At 43.2% G+C, this 25,788-nt stretch overlaps 1 protein-coding gene across 1 annotated transcript; it reads left to right on the top strand.

Annotated features, from left to right (window-relative positions):
• Positions 1–23,516: 23,516 nt before the first annotated feature.
• LOC123139677 (zinc finger BED domain-containing protein RICESLEEPER 2-like) lies at positions 23,517–25,583 on the top strand. Its single transcript, XM_044559411.1, has 2 exons — positions 23,517–24,450; positions 24,523–25,583. The coding sequence occupies exons 1-2, from the start codon at positions 23,517–23,519 to the stop codon at positions 25,581–25,583; spliced, it is 1,995 nt and encodes a 664-aa protein (XP_044415346.1).
• The last annotated feature ends 205 nt before the right edge of the window (positions 25,584–25,788 follow it).

Below are 25,788 nucleotides of genomic sequence, written 5' to 3'. Positions count from 1 at the left end.
TAGTTTACCCAGCTTCGGAGCTCTCCGGAGAGATAACACTCCTACTGCTGCATGTCTGAGTGTATTGAGTTCTTGCTCGGGAGCGCTGAGTGCTACAGTACACACTAGCTGCTAACGAGACCGAGCATGAGTGTTTATCTGCTTTTCCCCCACCTTTCTACGTTGCGCATGGGCCTCCTTTTATATGCTAAAGGGGTCTCCGACAGGTGGCAACGTAGACAAGGGTAAAAATGGAAAAGGAATTGTGGTTGGTACAACCACCTGTATAGTGTATCATACCTAACCCTGATGGCAGGGGACAAAGGCATTAAATGCCCGTCTACATCGCCCAAATAGCGCAAAAAGGGGCCGTCAGGGACACCACCGCTTGCCACGATGGCAATCTTGCCAGCGTCGCTTGCCACCGCGCATCGCTGGCTGCACAGCCTCTTGCCACGCGCGCCTGGAAAGGTCCCAGGGCGACACGTTGGTGGATGTGCTGGAGCGTGGGTACAGAGTGGTAGTTTGCCGTGGCAAGTGCCTTGCCGCGGTCGTTGTCTTGTCGCGTCCGGAAGCTTGTCGCTCACCGGGCCTTGCCGAGACGCGTGGCGCGTCGCGGCAAGTTCCTTGAGATGCCTTGGTTGGCCTTCCCGGCAAGCTCCTCTTGTCGGGGCCTTGTCTCCTTGGCTTGAATACTTTGTTCTTGAATGGCTCCAAAGGAACCACGGAGGACCTTGGCGGTCACCCGGCAAGCCTTGCCGCGGGGTGCTGCAACTGCCCGTGCACAAGTTCGGGATACTAGGGTACCCCTACTCTAGTACACCGACACCATTTTAATAGCATGTTGACACGCAAGGTAAACCATTATAAACTCCTAGATAATTAAGCATGGCATGACTAACTATAATCTCTAATTGTCATTAAAAACATGTTTCATTCATAATGAGCTGAATCAGGAATGATGAACTAATAATATTTATGAAAACAAGATATATCGAGTTCATACCAGCTTCTCTCATCTCAATCATTTCACCAAATATCGTCATTATTGCCTTTCACTTGCACGACCGAACGGTGTGGATAATAATAACAGTGCACGTGCATTGGACTAAGCTGGACTCTGCAAACATTTAATTCGAAGGAGAAGAGAAGGTAATATGGGCACTTGGTTAGATCAACAATAATGCATATGAGAGCCACTCATCATTTTCATCATGGTCTTCTCCTCTCGACCCCCAAAGAAAAGAAATTCAAATAAAAATAAAACTATTTACACGGAAAAGCTCCCAACAAGCAAAAGAGGAATGGGAAATCTTTCTGGGTTTTCTTTTAATTACCACTACTACAAGCATGGAAAGTAAACTAGCTAAAAGCTACAACTAATATTTTTTGGTTTTTTCAAAGTTTTTCAAACACACAAGAAGGAAGCAAGAAAATAAAATAAAATAGCATGAATAGTACAATGAAAAAGTATGAACACCGACAACTAGAATGAGTTTGTGAGCATGAATGTAATGTCGGTGAGAAATACGTACTCCCCCAAGCTTAGGCTTTTGGCCTAGATTGGTCTAAGGCCACGGCTGGCCTGGCAGATATCCAAAGTTGTAGTTGGGGTTGTACTGAGATTCAGCAGCTACTGCCTGAAGAGCTGCAGCCTGGAGGCGGGCAGCCTTTGTCTCCCTCTCATATTCATTTGTCTCCTCCCAGGTTATAAAATATCTCCCGTTTGCCTGAAAGTTAAAGAAAGTAGGAGCAGGAAGAGTAATATGGACATCACTCCGTCTGTCAAAGATTAGCCGGTACTGGAGGGACTATGCGTTCCTCTCAAGAAACTGATGGCGAACCATAGCATTATAACCTAGAAAAGCAGGTGGCAACTCAATACCATTTTCATTTATGGGTACACCAAGATAATCAGCTAAACGAGTTTCATAAAGTCCACCAAATAAGTCTCCATTTTTACCATTAAGATGTAACCTTCGTGCAACAATGGCCCCCAAGTTATATCGTTTATCACCTAATACCACACTCTTGAGGACACTAAGATCTGGGACGCACATGTGACAAAGCTCATCTTTACCGTCAATGCATCTACCTATAAAGAGAGCAAATTAATGTATTGAAGGAAAATGAATGCTCTCTATGGTGGCTTGTGTGATATCTCTGGTTTCTCCCACAGTGATATTAGAAAGAAACTCATTATATTCAGATTTGCGAGGTTCACTAAAGATGCCCCACTGTGGATTTTTACAAGCAGCGTTAAAATCTTCAAGGTCCTTGGTATATGATTTATCATAGAGGTCAAATATAACAGTGTGAGTGTTGTGCTTGGATGTAAAGTTAATTCTTCGCACAAAAAAATCAATGAGGTGATAGTATTGGCGGCACTTATCTGATACGAAGTCCTCAAGATCAGCATTACGCACATACTCATCAAATTCATCCTTGAAGCCAGCTTGGATCATAAACTCATCCGACAGCCATTTGCAAGGCCACACTTGAGCTTCTCTTCGTGGTTCAAGGTTCGGCGCAGGCCTTGGTGCTTGCTTCCTTGAAGAACCAACTTGGTATATTTTCCTAAACATCTTTCTTCCTCTGAAAAATTTCTAAAAATTTTAGTGACTCAAAATAAATGTGAACCAAACTCAATAAGATTGATAGCCACTACTCCCACAAGTGCCCAGAGACTAAATCATGCATTAAAACTACTTTAGACCATATAAATTTGACATGCAAGCTCAACAACAGGGTCACCTTAGCAGCAAAAATTTGCAATAAGTAAAGCACTAGAACAAGAACTAATTGGACCATTGGAGGACTCACATACCGAAGAACAATCCCCCAAAGCAGTTTTGTGAATGGAACTTTGAGCAAGGAGATAAAAAATGGCAGAAAAACGAGCAAGAACACGAGTTTGAGCTACGGGATGATTTTTCTGGAGGAAGACAAAGTGTGTGGGTGCTGGAATACGTGAAGGGGGCCACGTGGGGCCCACAAGGCAGGGGGCGCCCAGGGGGTAGGGCGCGCCCTCCACTCTCGTGACCAAATGGTGGGTCCCCCTCGTGTGTTCTAAGTGCCAGAAATTCTCAAATATTCTACAAAAAATCATACTCAATTTTCAGGGCATTTGGAGAACTTTTGTTTTCAGGGTATTTTTCTATTGCACGTATAATTTAGAAAACAGACAGAAAAAAATACTATTTTTTCTTTATCTAATCTAAATAACAGAAAGTAAAAGGTGGGTACAAAGAGTTGTGCTTTCTAACTTCATCCATATCATGTTCATCAAAAGGAATCCACTAACAAGGTTGATCAAGTCTTGTTAACAAACTTCTTCCGAATAACATGAAGCCGGAGAATTTTCAAATAACACTAGATTACCTCAACGGATATGCATGTCGCCAACTATAAGAATATCATATTTCTTTTTGACGGTAGGAAGAGGGAATTCAACACCTCAAATAGTAATCGTTGAAATTTTTCCAATAGAATTGATACTATGAACTTCAGGTTGTTTCTTCGAAAAGTGTAACGTGTGCTCATTACCATTAACATGAAAAGTGACATTGCCTTTGTTGCAATCAGTAATAGCCCCTACAGTATTTAGAAAAGGTCTACCAAGGATGATCGACATACTGTCGTCCTCGGGAATATCGAGAATAACAAAGTCCGTTAAAAGAGTAACGTTTGCAACCACAACAGGCGCATCCTCACAAATACTGATGGGTATAGCAATTGATTTATCGGCCATCTGCAAAGAGATTTCAGTAGGTGTCGACTTATTTAAATCAAGTCTACGATACAAAGAGAGAGGCATAACAATAACACCGGCTCCAAGATCCCATAAAGCAGTTTTAACATAGTTTCTTTTAATGGAGCATGGTATAGTTGGTACTCCAGGATCTCCATGTTTCTTTGGTATTCCACCCTTAAAAGTATAATTAGCAAGCATGGTGGAAATTTCAGCTTCCGGTATCTTTCTTTTATTTGTAACAATGTCTTTCATATACTTAGCATAAGGATTCATTTTCAGCATATCAGTCAAACACATACGCAAAAAGATAGGTCTAATCATTCCAGCAAAGTGCTCAAAATCCTCATCCTTTTTATTGGATGGCTTTGGAGGAAAAGGCATGGGTTTCTGAACCCATGATTCTCTTTCTTTACCGGGCTTCCTAGCAACGAAGTCTCTCTTATCATAACGTTGATTCTTTGATTATGGGTTATCAAGATCAACAACAGGTTCAATCTCTACATCACTGTTATTACTAGGTTGAGCATCAACATGAACATCATCATTAAAATTATCACTAGGTTCGTGTTCATTACCAGATTGTGTTTCAGCATCAGAAATAGAAATATCATTGGTATTCTCAGGTGTGTCAACAACAGGTTCACTAGAAGCATGCAAAGTCCTATCATTTTCCTTTTTATTTTTCTTAGAAGGACTAGGTGCATCAATATTAATTTTCTGAGAATCCTGCTCAACTCTCTTAGGATGGCCCTCAGGATACAAAGGTTTTTGGGTAACTTTACCACCTCTAGAAATAACTTTAACAACATTATCATGGTTCTTATTATTTAATTCATCGAGCAAATCATCTTGTGCCTTAAGTACTTGTTCTACTTGAGTGGTAACCATGGATGCATGTTTACTAATAAGCTTAAGGTCACCTTTAACTCTAGACATATAATCACTCAAGTGTTCAACCATATAAGAATTACATTTTAATTGTCTACCAAAGTAAGCATTGAAGTCTTCTTGTTTAACAATAAAATTATCGAACTCAACCAAGCACTGACTAGCAAACTTAGTAGATGGGATTTCACACTTATCAAATCTATAAAGAGAATTTACCTTTACTACCTGTGTCGGGTAATCAAGACCATGTATTTCTTCAATAGGTGGTAAATTCTTAACATCTTTGCCTCTTGCATATCTTCAGGACTGAGAAATAGAATACCCCTTTTCTTCGGAGTTGGCTTAGGAGTTGGTTCAGGAAGTGTCCAATCATTATCATTACTCAATATATTATTCAATAGCAATTTAGCTTGCTCAATAGTTCTTTCCCTAAAAACACAACCAGCACAACTATCCAGGTGGTCTCTGGAAGCATCAGTTAGTCCATTATAAAAGATATCAAGTATTTCATTTTTCTTGAGAGGATGATCAGGCAAAGCATTAAGTAATCGGAGAAGCCTCCCCCAAGCTTGTGGGAGACTCTCTTCTTCAATTTGCACAAAATTAAATATTTCCCTTAAGGCAGGTTGTTTCTTATGAGCGGGGAAATATTTTGCGGAGAAGTAATAAATCATATCCTGGGGACTACGCACACAACCAGGAGCAAGAGAATTAAACCATATCTTAGCATCACCATTTAATGAGAAAGGAAACAACTTAAGGATATAATAATAGAGAATTTTTTCCTCATGAGTAAATAGGGTGGTTATATCATTCAATTTAGTAAGATGTGCCACAACAGTTCCAGATTCAGATCCATAGAAAGGATCAGATTCAACCAAAGTAATTAACTCAAGATCGACAGAGAATTATAATCCTTGTGAGTAACATAGATAGGTGAAGTAGCAAAAGAGGGTCATATTTCATCCTAGCATTCAAAGACTTTTCTTTCATCTTAGCTAACAGTTTCTTAAGATTGTATCTATCATTGCAAGCAAGAAAGTCTCTAGCAGTTTCTTCATCCATAACATTACCCTCAGGTACAATAGGTAATTCATATCTAGGGGGAGAATATTCATCATCACTTTCATTAATATCATCAGTTTCAAAATTTTCATTCTCTCTAACCCTAGCAAGTTGTTCATCAAGAAATTCACCTAATGGCACACTATTATCAAGCAGAGAAGTAGTATCATCATAAACATCGTGCATAGCAGAAGTGGCATCATCAATAACATGCGACATATCAGAATCAATAGCAGGTGTAGGTGTCGCAAGTTTACTTAAAACTGAAGGTGAATCAAGTGCAGAGCTAGATGGCAGTTCCTTACCTCCCCTCGTAGTCGAGGGAAAAATCTTGGTTCTTTCATCTTTCAGATTCCTCATAGTGATCAACAGATATAAATCCCAAGTAACTCAAAGAATAGAGCTATGCTTCCCAGAAACGGTGCCAGAAAAAGGTCTTGATAACCCACAAGTATAGGGGATCGCAACAGTTTTCGAGGGTAGAGCATTCAACCCAAATTTATTGATTCGACACAAGGGGAACCAAAGAATATTCTCAAGTATTAGCAGCTGACTTGTCAATTGAACCACACCTGAAAGACTTAATATCTGTAGCAAAGTGTTTAGTAGCAAAGTAGTATGGAAGTAACGGCAACGGTGGCAAAAGTAACAGTAATAGTTTTGTAGCAATGGTAATAGTGGCAATGGAGAAGTAACTTAGCAAAGATCAATATGTGAAAAGCTCGTAGGAAATGGATCAATGATGGATAATTATGTCAAATGCAATTCATCATGCAACAGTTATAACATGGGGTGACACAGAACTAGCTCCAGTTCATCAATGTAATGTAGGCATGTATTCCGAATATAGTCATACGTGCTTATGGAAAAGAACTTGCATGACATCTTTTGTCCTACCCTCCCGTGGCAGCGGGCTCCTATTGGAAACTAAGGGATATTAAGCCTCCTTTTAATAGAGTACTGGACCAAACACCAAAGCATTAGCACTTAGTGAATACATCATCACCGGGAAGTGTCCCGACTATTGTCACTCCGCGGTTTGTCGGATCATAACACGTACTAGGTGACTATAACTTGCAAGATAGGATCAAGAACTCACATATATTCATGAAAACATAATAGGTTCAGATATGAAATCATGGCACTCGGGCCCTAGTCACAAACATTAAGCATGGCAAAGTCATAGCAACATCCATCTTAGAACATAATGGATACTAGGGATCAAACCCTAACAAAACTAGCTCGATTACATGGTAAATCTCATCCAACCCATCACCGTCCAGCAAGCCTAAGATGGAATTACTCACGCACGGCGGTGAGCATCATGCAATTGGTGATGGAGGATGGTTGATGATGACGATGGCGATGGATTCCCCTCTCCGGGGCCCCGAACGGACTCCAGATCAGCCCTCCCGAGGAAGAACAGGCCTTGGCGGCGGCTCCATATCGTAAAACGCGATGAATCCTTCCCTCTGATTTTTTTCTCCCGAACGTGAATATATAGAGTTGGAGTTGAGGTCGGTTGAGGTCCAGGGGACCCACGAGGTAGGGGGCGCGCCCTGCACCCTCGTGCACAGGGTGTGGGTCCCACTTTGTTGATTCTTTTGCCAATATTTTTTATTAATTCCAAAACGTGATTCCGTGGAGTTTCGGGTCATTCCGAGAACTTTTATTTCTGCACAAAAATAACACCATGGCAATTCTGCTAAAAACAGCGTCAGTCCCGGTTAGTTTCATTCGAATCATGCAAGTTATAGTGCAAAACAAGGGGAAAGTGTTTGGAAAAGTAGATACGTTAGAAACATATTGATGCAGAGCATCCTTCGGTCATCCCCATGGACGTACCTACATCTCCCTCGACTACATGTGGACCCATGACAAGAGCTCGAGCAAAGGCTATCAAAGATAAGGTGAACTCGCTCCTCTCCGAACTCCCTCTCTCTACTTACGAGACATGGCTACTACCTCATGCGAAGACTCTATGTGTGATCAGGTGCTTGGAGGAGAGCCATGGAACAGCTACACCAAAAGGCCAAGACGGCTAGGACACCAAGTGGGAAGGACAAGAAGAAGAGATGCCACGGAAGCTACAGGCTTCGCACGACCGGCCCAGCCCGGACGTCCGACCCCTGGAGGTCGCTACAGCACAAGGAAGACAGGGCAGCAGAAGCTCCAGCGGCCGGACGTCCGACGACTCCCAGGCTCCAGACGACCGAGCCCCTCCGGACGTCCAACACTTCCCCAACAGAACCAAATTAACGAAAATCCGAGGAAGACCAAACGACCGTGCCACCGACCACAAAAGCATATTTACGGACGTCCGAAGATCTACGGACGACCGGGCCGTCCCGAGCCTCCGGACGTCCGACGCCCACCGGACGTTCGACCCCTAGCTGCGCCCAGTTGCGGGCTGAGGCCCATGTACCCCTTCACTTCACCCCTCATTTGCACTGTGACTATAAATAGACCTCTTCTACCTCCTAGATAGGGTTAGCATTGGTTTAGCTCATACTTTGAGATAGAGCCTTGCTCATCCACCCGGATCTACTCCTTCGCGAGGGACCGGCACCTCTTCGGAGAAGATCCACTTGGATTCAAGACCTCCATCCGGAGAAGACCATCATCAAGACCTCCTCACAGAGAAGAACCGGTTACCCTTTGTATCGTCCCTTGTTGGATTTGGATCTTGTATCACTTTGTGTTCTGATGATCTAGCGCATGTGTGACCATATTCTCGTTGGTTGAGTGTTTCTCTCGTGTTTCACGTGATTTCCCTCATTCCCCTCCTCGTGTTCTTCATAGGAATCCTCTCCAAACATGAAAGATCGGACTCTAGGGTTCTACCCTACATCATCTTGGTATCACGAGCCACGTTGATCACGTTTTTGGAGCCCCTACCCCGTGTTTTCTAGCTTGATTTTGTTGTTTCCGTCCTAAATCCGAAAATCCCCACCAAAAAATAGCCCCAAATTTTTTTTGATTTGTTGGTGTGTTGAAGTTTTCTTGGATTTGGTCCATGGATTTGTGTTGCCACGTGTGGATCTAGCTTTCCCCACCCTCCCCACCCTTTTCCATCCAAAAAATCCCTCGATTTCGACATCACCACCTCCCTCCTCCCCGAATTCAAGCAGTTCTTCCCGTGCCCGATTTTCGCCCAGGCACCGGACGACCGGGCTCCACCGGACGTCCAACGACCGGACGACCACGACCTTCCGAATGTCCATAAAACCCTGACGAAACTGAATTTTTCCAGTTCGGCCACCACCACTTCCCCACCTTCCACCACATAACCACCATCCTTCACCCATACCACCTATGACGATTTTGACTCGTTTTGGTCTTTGAGATTTTGAGTTGTGGTTCCCGTGTCCTATTGTGTTTTGGCTATATAGGTACGGTTCGACATCAACATCACCACCGCTCATCTTCGCAAGGATCCATCATCCGTCCTTGGCTTACAAACGACGAACAATCGACGGTAACTTCACCGACATCTTTGTCATCCCATGCCATTGCATTGATAACCTCATAGCCTTACTCTTGCATTACTTACCCATCGATACTAGCCATTGAGTATTTCCGGCAGCGTGACTTGTGCACATTAGTGATCATACTCCATAGCATACATACCATCTCATAGTGGTACATATCTTGGCATCATCTTTTGTGTCACAAAGTTGTCATCGCTTATACAATTGCTATCTTGGTTCGTGAAGTTTTGCATGAGAAAAGAGCTCAAAAGTAAAAGAGCCAAACAAGCTTTTAATCAAAGAGGGAAAGATAAGCAAAGAGCTTATAAGCAAGAACCATAGCATCATACTACATTAAGATTGTCATATCCGGTCATCTTGGATCATATCACCGAAGTACCATACATATAGCATACTTGGGATAGAGGTTGTTGCATTTTTGCCTAGTAGGTTGTGCACAAGTTCCGTATCCGCCTATTGTGCAATCGTGCTAGCGTCTCTCTAGTATTGTGCAACAAGGGCATTTTCGTGGACTCCACATTCTCGCACATTTTTGGTTTGCACAATCCCACTTACCTATTTGCGTGTGTGTTTCCGTGTACCCCTACTTGCTTGGTCTACTTGTTGCATTTGCGAATTTGTGAATCGTTTCCAACATTATTGAAGCTCACTTACAATTGTATCAAATTTTGTGCCACCATCCTAACCAAGCTCCACCATAAGCTTTTACTTGTGTAGGTGTGAGAACCGACAAGAATTGGAACCAATTATGTTATGTCATTGTCCGCATTTTAGTGATCTTGATCCATCTTCAACATAGGTCAAGGTACATTTGGTATAAGTTCTTCTCCTTCTCCCACTCACACTTTGCTTGACATGATGCATAGGCCAAGTACTTCTACCAACCCACTCTTCATCGAGCAAGACGACGACATGTCATCATACGTCACCAAGAGCCACCTCTTTGGTGCACAACGAGCGTTGCATCAAGAGCAACAAGCAATGACCGACCGCATCGACAATCTCGCCACCGACTTACAACTCTCTGAGCAACGTACAAGAGACTACTTCGACAACAAGCTCGACACTCACAAGCAAGAGAACGATGCAAGAATGGACGAGATCTGTGCCTTGTTGATGAACCGTGTTGGGGAACGTATCAATAATTCAAAATTTTCTACGCATCACCAAGATCAATCTATGGAGATTCTAGCAACAAGAGAGGGAGAGGATGAGCATCTTCATACCTTTGAAGATCGCTAAGAGGAAGCGTCACTAGAACGCGGATAAGGGAGTCATACTCACAGCGATTAAAATCGCGGAAGATCCAATCTACCGCCGAACGGACGGCGCCTCCGCGTTCAACGCACGTGCAGCCCGGGGACGTATCCTCCTTCTTGATCTAGCAAGGGGAGAGGAGAAGTTGACGGAGAGCTCCGGCAGCATGACTGCGTGGTGGTAGAGCTTGCAGTTCTCTGGCAGGGCTTTGCCAAGCACTACTGAGGAGGAGTTGGAGTTGGAGAGGGGGAGGGCTGCGCCAGGGGCAAGGGTTGAAGCTCCCATGTGCCACCCCACTATATATAGGGGTGGAGGGGGCTGGTTTCTTGCCCTCCAAGTCCATTATGGCGTTGGCAAAGGTGGGAGGAAAGAAATCCCATCATTTCCCTTCCCAACCGATTGTTATCCCCCCTTTTTAGGGATCTTGATCTTATCCCTTCGGGATATGATCTTATTCCTTCTAAGGCGGATCTTGGTGTGCCTTGACTAGGGATGTGGGGACTTGCCCCCACTACCCACGTTCATGTGGGTCACCCCATGCAGGTGGGCCCCACTCCAAAACCTTCTAGAACCTTCCCAGTACAATATCGAAAAATTCTGAACATTTTCCGGTGGCCAAAATAGGACTTCCCATATATAAATCTTTACCTCCGGACCATTCGGGAACTCCTCGTGACATCCGGGATCTCATCGGGACTCCGAACAACATTCGGTAACTGCACACAAATTCCCATAACAACTCTAGCGTCATCGAACCTTAAGTGTGTAGACCCTACGGGTTCGGGAATCATGCAGACATGACTGAGATTGCTCTCTGGCCAATAACCAACAGCGGGATCTGGGTACCCATGTTGGCTCCCACGTGTTCCACGATGATCTCATCGGATGAACCATGATGTCGAGGATTCAATCAATCCCGTATACAATTCCCTTTGCCAATCGGTATGTTACTTGCCCGAGATTCGATCGTTGGTATCCCAATACCTCGTTCAATCTCGTTACCGGCAAGTCACTTTACTCGTTCCGTAATGCATGATCCCGCGACTAACTACTTAGTAATATTGAGCTCATTATGATGATGCATTACTGAGTGGGCCCAGAGATACCTCTCCGTCATATGGAGTGACAAATTCCACTCTCGATTCATGCCAACCCAACAGACACTTTCAGAGATACCTGTAGTGTACCTTTATGGCCACCCAGTTATGTTGTGACGTTTGGTACACCCAAAGCATTCCTACAGTATCCGGGAGTTGCACAATATCATGATCCAAGGAAATGATACTTGACATTAGAAAAGCTTTTAGCAAACGAACTACACGATCTTGTGCTATGCTTAGGATTGGGTCTAGTCCATCACATCATTCTCCTAATGATGTGATCCCGTTATCAATGACATCCAATGTCCATGGTCAGGAAACCATAACCATCTATTGATCAACGAGCTAGTAAACTAGAGGCTCACTAGGGACATGTTGTGGTCTATGTATTCACACTTGTATTACAGTTTCCAGTTAATACAACTATAGCTTGAAAAATAGACAATTATCATGAACAAGGAAATACAATAATAACCATTTTATTATTGCCTCTAGGGCATATTTCCAACAGTCTCCCACTTGCACTAGAGTCAATAATCTAGTTCACATCACTATGTGATTGTAATGAATCCAACACCCATGGGGTTTGATCATATCTCAGTTGTGAGAGAGATTATTAGTCAACGGGTCTGAACCTTTCAGATCCGTGTGTGCTTTATAAATCTCTATGTCATCTTGTAGATGCAGCTACCATGAGCTATTTGGAGCTATTCCAAATAAATGTTCTACTATATGAATCCAGTTTACTACTCATAGTCATCCAGATTAGTATCAAAGTTTGCATCGACATAACCCTTTATGACGAACTCTTTTACCACCTCCATAATCGAGAAAAATTCCTTAGTCCACTAGTTACTAAGGATAACTTTGACTGCTGTCCTATGATCCATTCCTGGATCACTCTTGTACCCATTGACTGACTCTTGGCAAGGCACACTTCAGGTGTGGTACACAGCATAGCATACTGTAGAGCCTACGTCTAAAGCATAGGGGATGACCTTCCTCCATTCTCTCTCTTCTGCCGTTGTCAGGTCTTGAGTCTTACTCAATACTCACAACTTATAACTCAGCCAAGAAATCCTTCTTTGTCGATCTATTTTGAACTCCTTCAAAATCTTGTCACGGTATGTATTCATTTGAAAGTACTATTAAGCGTTTTTGATCTATCCTTATAGATCGTGATGCTCAATGTTCAAGTAGCTTAATCTAGGTTTTCCATTGAAAAACACCTTTCAAACAACCCTATATGCTTTCCAAAAATTCTACATCATTTCCGATCAACAATACATACTCATCAGAAATTCTATAGTGCTCCCACTCACTTTTTTGGAAATACAAGTTTCTCATAAACTTTGTATAAACCCAAAATCTTTGATCAGCTCATCAAAGCATATATTCCAACTCCGAGATGATTACTCCAATTCTTAGAAGGATTGCTGGAGCTTTGCATACTTGTTAGCAACTTTTAGGATTGACAAAACCTTCTGGTTGTATCACATACAACCTTTCCTCAAGAAAATTGTTGAGGAAACAATGTTTTGACATCCTATCTGCAAGATTTCATAAATAATGCAGTAACTGCTAATGTAATTCCAACAGACTCTTAGCATCACTACGAGTGAGAAAGTCTCATCGCAGTCAACTCCTTGAACTTGTCGGAAAACATCTTAGCGACAAGTCAAGCTTTCTTAATGGTGACACTTACCATCATTGTCCGTCTTCCTTTTAAATTCCATCTATACCCAACAGCCTTACGACCATCAAGTAGTTCTTCCAAAGTCTACACTTTCTTTTCATACATGGATCATGTCTTGGATTTTATGGCCTCGAGCCATTTGTCGGAATCCGGGCCCACCATCGCTTCTCCATAGCTCGTAGGTTCATTGTTGTCTAGCAACATGACCTCCAAGACAGGATTACCGTACCACTCCGAAGTAGTACGCGTCCTTGTCGACCTACGAGGTTTGGTAGTGACTTGATCTGAAGTTTCATGATCACTATCATCAGCTTCCACTTCAACTGGTGTAGGCACCACAGGAAAAACTTCCTGTGCCCTACTACACACTAGTTGAAGTGATGGTTCAATAACCTCATCAAGTCTCCACCATCCTCCCACTCAATTCTTTCAAGAGAAAATTTTCCTCGAGAAAGGAACCGTTTCTAGAAACAATCACTTTTTCTTCCGGACCTGAAATAGGAGGTATACCCAACTATTTTGGGTGTCCTATGAAGATGCATTTATCCGTTTTCGGTTCGAGCTTATCAGGATGAAAAAATTTCACATAAGCATCGCAGCCCCTAACTTTCAAGAAACGACAGCTTAGGTTTCTCTAAACCATAGTTCATACGGTGTCATCTCAATGGAATTACGTGGTGCCCTACTTAAAGTGAATGTGGTTGTCTCTAATGCCTAACCCATAAACGATAGTGGTAATTCGATAAGAGACATCATGGTATGCACCATATCCAATAGGGTGCAGCTATGATGTTCGGACACACCATCACACTATGGTGTTCCAGGCGGTATTAGTTGTGAAACAATTTCCACAATGTCTTAATTTTGTACCAAACTCGTAACTCTGATATTCATCTCTATGATCATATCATAGACATTTTATCCTCTTGTCACGACAATCTTCAACTTCACTCTGAAATTACTTGAACCTTTCAATAATTCAGACTTGTGTTTCATCAAGTAAATATACTGAGCATCTACTCTAATCATCTTTGAAGTAAGAACATAACGATATCCACTGCGTGCCTCAGCACTCATTGGACTGCACACATCAAAATGTATTACTTCCAACAAGTTGCTTTCTTGTTACATCTTACTGAAAATGAGGCTTTTCAGTCATCTTGCCCATGTGGTATGATTTGCATGTCTCAAGTGATTCAAAATCAAGTGAGTCCAAATGATCCATCTGCATGGAGTTTCTTCATGTGTACATACCAATATGACTCAAATGCCAGTGCCACAAGTAGGTGGTACTATATTTACTATCTTGTATCTTTTGGCATGAACATGTGTATCACTACGATTGAGATTCAATAAACCATTAATTTTAGGTGCAAGACCATTGAAGGTATTATTCAAATAAACAGAGTAACCATTATTCTCCTTAAATGAATAACCGTATTGCGATAAACATAATCCAATCATGTCTATGCTCAATGCAAACACCAAATAACAATTATTTAGGTTTAACACCAATCCCGATGGTAGAGGGAGCATGCGATGTTTGATAACATCAACCTTGGAAATACTTCCAACACATATCGTTACCTCGCCTTTAGCTAGTCCCTGTTTATTCTGTAGCCTTTTATTTCGAGTTACTAACACTTAGCAACCGAACCGGTATCTATTACCCTGGTGCTACTAGGAGTACTAGTAAAGTACACATTAATATAATGTATATCCAATATACTTCTGTCGACCTTGCCAGCCTTCTCATCTACCAAGTATCTAGAGTAGTTCTGCTTCAGTGACCATTCCCCTTATTACAGAAGCACTTAGTCTCAGGTTTGGGTTCTACCTTGGGTTTCTTCACTAGAGCAGCAACTAATTTGCCGTTTCATGAAGTATCCTTTCTTGCCCTTGCCCTTCCTGAAACTAGTGGTTTTACTAACCATCAATAATTGATGCTCCTACTTGATTTCTACTTTCGCGGTGTCAAACATCGCGAATAGCTCAAGGATCATCATATCTATCCATGATATGTCATAGTTCATCAGGAAGCACTAGTAGCTTGGTGGCAGTGACTTTTGAGAACCATCACTATCTCATCTGGAAGATCAACTCCCACTCGATTCAAGCGATTGTAGTACTCAGACAATCTAAGCACATGCTCTGACCTTTTCTCCCTTAGTTTGTAGGCTAAGAAATTCATCAGAGGTCTCATACCTCTTGACGTGGGCACTAGCCTGAAATCCCAATTTCAGTCCATGGAACATATCATATGTTATGCGACGTTTCAAAAAACGTCTTTGGCACCTCAATTCTAAACCGTTTAGCATTACACACTGAACTATCACGTAGTCATCAAAACGTGTATGTCAGATGTTCGCAACATCCACAAACGACGCTCGAGGTTCAGCACACCAAGCCGTGCATTAAGGGCATAATCCTTCCGCGCAGCAATAAGGACAATCCTCAGTTTACAGACCCAGTCCGCATAATTGCTACTGTCAACCCTCAACTAAATTTTCTCTAGAACATATCTAAAATAGTAGAACCAAAACGCGAGCTACGACATAATTTGCAAATAACTTTTGACTATGTTCATGATAATTAAGTTCATCTGATTATTTAATGAACTCCCACTTAGATAGACATCCCTCTAGTCATCTAAGTGATACATGATCCAAGTCCACTAGGCCGTGTCTGATCATCATGTGAGACGGACTAGTCATCATCGGTGAACATCTTCATGTTGATCGTATTTACTATATGAATCATGTTCAACCTTTCGATCTCTTGTATTCCAAGGCCATGTCTGTACATGCTTAGCTCGTCAAGTCAACCTAAGTGTTCCGCGTCTGTAAATCTGGCTTACACCCATTGTATGCGAATTTTAGAATCTATCACACCCGATCATCACGTGGTGCTTCGAAACAACAAACTTTTGCAACGGTGCACGGTCAGGGGGAACACTTTCTTGAAATTTTAGTGAGGGATCATCTTATTTATGCTACCGTCGTTCTAAGCAAATAAGATGTAAACATGACAAACATCACATGCAAATCATAAAGTGACATGATATGGCCAATATCATTTTGCGCCTTTGATCTTAATCTTTGAGGCACGACATGATCACCTTCATCACCGGCATGACACCATGATCTCCATCATCATGATCCCCATCATCGTGTCTTCATGAAGTTGTCTCGCCAACTATTAATTCTACTACTATGGCTAATGGTTAGCAATAAAGTAAAGTAATTACATGGCGTTTTCAATGACACGCAGGTCATACAATAAATTAAGACAACTCCTATGGCTCCTGCCGGTTGTCTTACCCATCGACATGCAAATCGTGATTCCTATTACAAGAACATGATCAATCTCATACATCACAGATATCATTCATCACATCCTTTTGGCCCTATCACATCACATAGCATACCCTGGAAAAACAAGTTAGACGTCCTCTAATTGTTGTTGCATGTTTTACGTGGCTGCTATGGGTTTCTAGCAAGAATGTTTCTTACCTAAGCAAAAGCCACAACGGTGATATGCCAATTGCTATTTACCCTTGATAAGGACCCTTTTCATCGAATCCGATCCAACTAAAGTGGGAGAGACTGGCACCCGCTAGCCACCTTATGCAACAAGTGCATGTCAGTCGGTGGAACCTGTCTCATGTAAGCGTACGTGTAAGTCGGTCCGGGCCGCTTCATCCCACGATGCCGCCAAATCAAGATAGGACTAGTAACGGTAAGCAAATTGAACAAACCAACACCCACAACTACTTGTGTTCCACTCGTGCATAGAATCTATGCATAAACCTGGCTCATGATGCCACTGTTGGGGAACGTAGCAATAATTCAAAATTTTCTACGCATCACCAAGATCAATCTATGGAGATTCTAGCAACAAGAGAGGGAGAGGATGAGCATATTCATACCTTTGAAGATCGCTAAGCGGAAGCGTCACTAGAACGCGGATGAGGGAGTTGTACTCGCGGAAATTCAAATCGCGGAAGGTCTGATCTATCGCCGAACGGGCGGCACCTCCGCGTTCAACACACGTGCAGCCTGGGGACGTCTCCTCCTTCTTGATCCTACAAGAGGAGAGGAGAATTTGAGGGAGAGCTCTGGCAGCACGACGGCGTGGTGGTGGAGCTTGCAGTTCTCCGATAGGGCTTCGCCAAGCACTACTGAGGAGGAGGTGGAGTTGGAGAGGGGAAGGGCTACGCCAGGGGCAAGGGTTGAAGCTCCCATGTGCCTCCCCACTATATATAGGGGTGGAGGGGGCTGGTTTCTTGCCCTCCAAGTCCATTAGGGCATTGGCAAAGGTGGGAGAAAAGAAATCCCATCATTTCCCTTCCCCGCCGATTGTTATCCCCCTTTTTAGGGATCTTGATCTTATCCCTTCGGGATATGATCTTATTCCTTCTAATGCAGATCTTGGTGCGCCTTGACCAGGGTGTGGGGACTTGCCCCCAGTACCCACGCTCATGTCGGTCCCCCCATGCAGGTGGGCCCCACTCTGGAACCTTCTAGAACCTTCACGGTACAATACCGAAAAATCCCGAACATTTTCCGGTGGCCAAAATAGGACTTCGCATATATAAATCTTTACCTCCGGACCATTCGGGAACTCCTCATGACGTCCGGGATCTCATCCGGGACTCTGAACAACATTCAGTAACTGCACACTAATTCCCATAACAACTCTAGCATCACCGAACCTTAAGTGTGTACACCCTACGGGTTCGGGAATCATGCAGACATGACTGAGACAACTCTCTGGCCAATAACCAACAGCGGGATCTGGATACCCATGTTGGCTCCCACATGTTCCACGATGATCTCATCGGATTAACCACGATGTCGGGGATTCAATCAATCATGTATACAATTCCCTTTGTCAATCGGTGCGTTACTTGCCCGAGATTCGATCATCGGTATCCCAATACCTCGTTCAATCTCATTATTGGCAAGTCACTTTACTCATTCCATAATGTATGATCCCGCGACTAACTACTTAGTCACATTGATCTCATTATGATGATGCATTACCGAGTGGGCCCAAAGATACCTCTCCGTCATACGGAGTGACAAATCCCAGTCTCGATTCGTGCCAACCCAACAGACACTTTCGGAGATACCTATAGTATACCTTTATAGCCACCCAGTTACATTCTGACGTTTGGTACACCCCAAAGCATTCCTATGGTATCCGGGAGTTGCACAATCTCATGGTCCAAGGAAATGATACTTGACATTAGAAAATCTTTTAGCAAACGAACAACACGATCTTGTGCTATGCTTAGGATTGGGTCTTGTCCATCACATCATTCTCCTAATGATGTGATCCCGTTATCAATGACATCCAATGTCCATGGTCAGGAAATCATAACCATATATTGATCAACGAGCTGGTCAACTAGAGGCTCACTAGGGACATGTTGTGGTCTATGTATTCACACATGTATTATGGTTTCCAGTTAATACAATTATAGCATGAACAATAGACAATTATCATGAACAAGGAAATACAATAATAACCATTTTATTATTGCCTCTAGGGCATATTTCCAACAAACCGCCCTCCTTCCACTTCTTCATACTCAAGACGGAGCCACTCAAGTCGACACTCCGACGACACCCTCTCCGGCTCAAGTACCCCGACATCAAACACTCTTCGCCGAGCCACGCGTCAAGACCGTCCTGCATCTCGCAATCCTCCACACGACAACCATTCACAAGAGCAAGTCGACGAGCAAGTACTTCATCCTCAACCACACCAAGTTGCTTTTGTACAAGCTCAAGAACAACAACGTCAACATCGCCAAGAGGAAGAACGAGCGCGTCAACATCAATTTGAGCAAGACGCCGAGGCTCAACGTCTTCAACAACAAAAACATGAAGCACAAGCTCTTGAGGTGCAACATGCACTTCAAGAATCAAGTCGAGCCATTGCCAAGTGCAACTGCCATAGGCACAATCAAGAGGAAGCACTTCGAGAAGAAATCCAAGAGCAGAACTACCAACCGCGAGTGCAACGTCAAGTTCCCCCACCTCCTCAAGCTCGACAAGTTCCTCCTCAACCTTAAGTTCAACAAGAGAAAGATGATCATGGACTTCCTCCATGAAAGAACATGTGGTGCCCCCATGTTTGGTTTTGGCAATTGATGACAATCTCTATGGACTAATGGTTGCCTTGAGTTATATTTGAAGGGTTTGTCCATAGGCTTTTCTTGGAGTCCATTTGTTGGTTTAAAGGAGAGTTTGTGATGACCAAGGTGCTATTAAGGAATTATCCAAAGATTGGTCTTATGAGTATTGAGCTTATAGCAAGCATGTCTTGAAGAAGAAGAGTGTGTGATCATTCATGTTTATCTTCAAGACATCACCCAAATGAAGAGAGTTGGAAAGATTCAAGGTTGATCAAGACTAAGTCAAAGAATGAATCAAGTTGTTCAACACACAAAGCATAGAAGATGTACCGAGAGGGATCAAGCGATCCCATGGTATGGTAAGCATGGTCAATTACGCTTTGTGTACTAACCCATGGTCTTCGTGAGAGTTCTTTGTGGGGTTAGGTTGCGGTGTGCAAGTTCAAGTAGGATCATCATGAAGAGATCATATGCTTGAAGCTTGTCGTCCATTGTGGCGACAATGGACTTGTGAAGATGTGCAGAAGAGTGGCTCACCCATAGTGGAGTATGGGGGAGCAATCTACTAGTCTTCATCGAGCCAACGCAATCAAGAAAGGTGGTCCATCTTGAGGAGGATAAGATCGTCATCATCTAGCTCAAGTGGATCATGTGCAAGGCAAAGGTTTGCCCTTGATAGGTTTTCTATTTTACCAGTCTCACGGTAGTTGCGGGAGACCGGGTTATAGGATCGATTGCCGTACTATCAACGGGGGCTCTCGATGAGTTGCTTGATCGTATCGTTCATAGAGAGCTCAAACCTTTGCATCCTTGCATCATCTTTATTGGTTCTTGTTTGGTTCTTCTCCTTGTGAGATTTGGAGCTTATGGTCATTTTTATGACAAGCTCAACTTCATCGAAAACGGAGTTCACTTTCATGTTCTATGATGTTTTCGATGTTGGAGGGTATGCCGGTTCTTCTCTGTTGGCGGTTTCACTCCTTTGTTTGTTAGGCATACCTCCTCTGAACTTGAGGTTGAGGAGGAACTTGTCGAGCTTGAGGAGGTGGGGGAACTTGACGTTGCACTCGCGGTTGGTAGTTCCGCTCTTGGATTTCTTCTCGAAGTGCTTCCTCTTGATTGTGCCTATCGCAGTTGCGCTTGGCAATGGCTCGACTTGATTCTTGAAGGGCACGTTGCGCCTCAAGAGCTTGTGCTTCACGTTTTTTTGTTGTTGAAGATGTTGAGCCTCGGCGTCTTGCTCAAATTGATCTTGACGCGCTCATTCTTCCTCTTGGCGACGTTGACGTTGTTGTTCTTGAGCTTGTACAAAAGCAACTTGGTGTGGTTCAGGATGAAGTACTTGCTCGTCGACTTGCTCTTATGAATGGTTATCGTGTGGAGGATTGCGAGATGCAGGACGGTCTTGACGCGTGGCTCGGCGAAGAGTGTTCGATGTCGGGGTACTTGAGCCGGAGAGGGTGTCGTCGGAGTGTCAACTTGAGTGGCTCCGTCTGGAGTATGAAGAAGTGGAAGGAGGGCGGTTTGTTGGAAATATGCCCTAGAGGCAATAATAAAATGGTTATTATTATATTTCCTTGTTCATGATAATTGTCTATTGTTCATGCTATAATTGTATTAACTGCAAACCGTAATACATGTGTGAATACATAGACCACAACATGTCCCTAGTGAACCTCTAGATGACTAGCTCATTGATCAATAGATGGTTATGGTTTCCTGACCATGGACATTGGATGTCATTGATAACGGGATCACATCATTAGGAGAATGATGTGATGGACAAGACCCGATCCTAAGCATAGCACAAGATCGTGTAGTTCGTTTGCTAAGAGCTTTTCTAAATGTCAAGTATCATTTCCTTAGACCATGAGATTGTGCAACTCCCGGATACCGTAGGAATGCTTTGGGTGCACCAAACGTCACAACGTAACTGGGTGACTATAAAGGTGCACTAAAGGTATCTCCGAAAGTGTCTGTTGGGTTGGCACGAATCGAGATTGGGATTTGTCACTCCATATGACGGAGAGGTATCTCTGGGCCCACTCGGTAATGCATCATCATAATGAGCTCAATGTGACTAAGTAGTTAGTCACGGGATCATGCATTACAGAACGAGTAAAGTGACTTGCCAGTAACGAGATTGAACGAGGTATTGGGATACCAACGATCGAATCTCGGGCAAGTAACATACCGATAGACAAAGGGAGTTGTATACGGGATTGATTGAGTCCCCGACATCGTGGTTCATCCGATGAGATCATCGTGGAACATGTGGGAGTCAACATGGGTATCTAGATCCCGCTGTTGGTTATTGACCGGAGAACGTCTCGGTCATGTCTGCATGGTTCCCGAACCCGTAGGGTCTACACACTTAAGGTTCGGTGACGCTAGAGTTGTTATGGGAAATAGTATGTGGTTACCGAAGGTAGTTCGGAGTCTCGGATGTGATGCCGGACGTCGCGAGGAGTTCCGGAGTGGTCCGACGGTGAAGGTTGATATATTGGACGAAGGGTATTGGAGTTCGGAAGTGTTCCGGGGGTACCAGGCTATGGCCAGCATGACCGAAAGGTGTTTTGGGAGCCCCGACAAGTGTTGGAGGTCCTCATGGGCCAAAGGGGAAGGGGCAAACCAGCCCACTAAGGGGTGGTGCGCCCCTCCCAACCCCTCTCACGTAACCAGCAGAGGTGGGGGCGCCTTCCCTAGGGCAGCCGCCCCTCCCGGGTTGGGGGGCAAGTTTCCTAGGGGTAGGGCACCCAAACCCATCTAGGATTTTCCTTGTGGCCGCCACCCCTCCCCTAGGGAACCCTAGGGCGCCTCCTCCACCCCCTTACCCCTATATATAGTGAGGGAGAGACAGGGCAGCCGCACACCCTTCCCCTGGCGCAGCTAGGGCTGCAAGAAAAGCTCGAGGCTCGTGAGCCGCTCGAGATCGACTCGTCTTTTGGCTCGACTCGAGATCGACTCGAAAAGAAACGAGCTAAGTATGAACATTTTTTGTAGCTCGATCAAGAAACGAGCCGATCTTGAGCAAGTACTCGCTCGCTCGATTTTAGCTTGATAGCTCGGCATAAAATCATTATATTAAATGATCATACCATATTTTAAATGGAAATAGGATAATTTATTACCATATATGATTTACAAGATTTTTTTCCATTTTATTTACTAGCAAAGATGGAAGTTTTATTAAGTGCAGAGAAAATTCAGGCCTTATTATGGTATGTGATCGGCTGACCCTGTCACTTTTGGCAAAAAAAAGTCCCCAGCATATGACCTTCGTTTTACTGTCTTTCTTCCATGAAGAGCACGGTCTGCTGCTGGTTTGTTCAAGAGATCAACATGAGTTCTCCCGGGAACAACGAGATGGCTGTACCATTGATCGAAGTAAGCCTTTTTTTCACATTCATATCATCTTGTTGGTAATACTATTTATAAATAAATGAATGACATCAACAACATCTGCTGTTCCTTCTCAAGATCTGATTTATGGTTAGATTGTTCACGTGTAAAATACTGTTGGATAGAGTGCAGGTGATTCAGAGTACTGTAGGCCAAAGTGAACATTTCTTTTACTCGGTGTAGTCACCGCTCTGGCCTTGGCAGATCGCCAGATTCGGAACACAGCCTTGTCCGTCAGTCAACGCGTCCGCCTCCGGCCCTTCACCCTCGTCCCCCACCATGACCATGCCTCCCCGTTGACCGGCGGCGCGAACTGACCACACCCAGGTGGCACTCCCACGCTTCCACGCCGGCAGCCCGGCACGCCGCGCCCTGGTCCCTAGACGGCTGGAGTCCCTGCTTTTGATTAGGTGTGTGTATGCACTGTTAGCTGCTGGTTGAATCTCTCCATTATGCCTGGATTTTCGAGCAGGTCTACTGGTTGCGATATGACTGTTCTTCTTCTATTGTTTGACGTACTGCAGATTTCCTTGTATGTCTAGTAATTTAGATGTTCTTCTCGTTTTCTGATAAGTTAGATGTTCTTCTTTTTTAGGGCTATTTAGATGTTCTTCTCATCTTCTGGTATTTTAGATGTCCACCCAATCGCTTAATTGATACATTACGTACTAGAAAATGCATCTTAATGTTCGTTAACATATGCTTAATTGGTACAGTACGTACTAGAAAATGCATCTTCATGAACAACCTTATCACTGATACTTTTCACCTTAATGTTCGTTCACATATTCTTAATACCTCTGAATCTTACGTCCTTTGTGAGAATGAAGCCAAGGATGCCAAGGAAGTTGTGATGGTTGAGGATGATGAATTGCCAAAATCATCCAGGAAGAGGAAACACTCTGATGTGTGGGATCACTTTGAGGAGGTTGAGGTGCTTTCAAAGAAGAAAAAAGGTGAAACAGAGAGAAAAGTTAAGTGCAAGGCTTGCAGCAAACTGTACATGTACCCGAAGACTGGAACTACAACTACAATGAAGAGGCATCTGGATGGCTGCTTTGCACATCATGGTGAGGAGAACATCAAAAAAGGTCATGGCACTCTGAATTTTGATGCGGCTGATGCATGTGGTATTGATCTTCCAGTAGTCAATTTCTCTGGTGGCTATGATCATGCAAAAATTCGTGAGCTTATTGCTACAATGATAATTGTCCATGAGTACCCTTTCCGCATGGTCGAGCATTTCTGGTTCAATGTGTTGATGAAGACTTTGAATCCTTCTTATCAGAAGACATCAAGAACCACCATCAAAAATGAATGTTTGCAGATTTTTAAGTCCCGAAAGGAAACACTGAAGAAGGAACTTAAGCATGTTGGAAAAATTAGCCTCACATGTGATCTCTGGACCTCTAACCAAACTCTCTGTTATATGAGCTTGGTGGCACACTATATTGATTCAGAATGGAATATGCAGTACCGTGTGATTAGTTTTCTTGAACTGGAGCCACCACACACAGGTATTGTGATATCTCAGGCTATATTTGAGTGCCTTTCTGATTGGAAGATTGAAGACAAAATTGCAACTATAACTCTTGATAATGCTTCTTCCAATGACGTGGCTGCTTGTCAACTGATGTCCAAGTTTAAGGCCAAAGGAAGTGTGTTTTTCCATGGTAAATTTTTTCATGGCAGATGCTCTGCTCATATACTCAACCTTTTAGTATGAGATGTCCTAAAGGCTATAGAACCACTCATTGAGAACATCAGGCAAACTGTTAAGTATTTGAAGAAATCTCCATCTCGGCTCTACAAATTTACTGAGATTGTCAAGTCACTTAACATGTCAACCAAGAGGGGGTTGTGTCTTGATGTTCCAACTAGATGGGGATCCACATACAAGATGCTTGAGCGTGCCTTTTCTTTCAAAAATACATTTTTACATTATGCAGATTTGGATGCCAATTATAAGTGGGAGCCATCTAGTCAAGAGTGGAGGTTGTATGCTAAAATAAGGGATATTTTAGCAGTGTTGAGCATGGCGACCACTGTGTTTTCTGGATCAACCTATCCTACAGCTAATGAGTTCTTTCTTCTAATTGTGAATGTTAAGAAGGTCCTCAATGATGCATCTGTCTCTACAGATAAATTCTTGCATGATATGGGAAATGCTATGCTTCAGAAATTTGAGAAGTATTGGAAAGAGTGCAGTACTTTGCTGTCAATAGCGTCAATTCTGGATCCAAGGTACAAGATGGATCTAATTAATTTCTGTTTTCCCAAGATATATGTTGCTAGTGACATTGAACACAACATTGACTCAGTAAGTTCAACACTGAAGGAGTTGTATGAACATTATGAGAGTGAACACACAGCCAACTTGGTTGCAGCAGAAAAGAAAGTGGATAATCAGGCCGTCGCTTCAGAAAATGGGACATCAAGCAATAGTCTCATGGCAATTTCAACTCAGTTTCGTACCTTCATGAAGACTACTGCTAAAAAGGTTTCCAAGTCAGATCTAGTTGCATACTTAGATGAGGCTGCACTTAATCATTCAGAAGACTTTGATGTGCTACTTTGGTGGAAGCAAAATTCATCAAGGTATCCAATACTATCCAAGGTTGCGAAAGATATTCTTACTGTGCCAGTCAGTACTGTTTCTTCGGAATCATCATTTAGTACTGGAGGCAGAGTGCTTGATAATTATAGAAGCTCTTTACTCCCAAATACTGTTGAGGCTTTGGTATGTTCAGCTAGTTGGATTAGAGGCTCCCAAAAGAAAAAGAAAGCTAACAAGGTGAGTTCCTGAATACTCTGTTTATGCCATATATTTCAAATCATCTAACATGTATATACGTACATCTTACGATTTTGTTGTGCACAAATATTCTTAGGATAAAGAAGACTAGGATGACTTACTTGAAGTTCCTTTTCTGGATAAAGATCCTTCGATCGTTTCTACAGACTAGTAAGAAACAAATAGACTATGGTGAACATTCATCTGAATTGTTGCA

Source organism: Triticum aestivum, chromosome 6B (genome assembly GCF_018294505.1).
Source record: "Triticum aestivum cultivar Chinese Spring chromosome 6B, IWGSC CS RefSeq v2.1, whole genome shotgun sequence".
Taxonomy (NCBI): domain Eukaryota; kingdom Viridiplantae; phylum Streptophyta; class Magnoliopsida; order Poales; family Poaceae; genus Triticum; species Triticum aestivum.
This window is presented reverse-complemented; position numbering and strand designations above follow the sequence as displayed.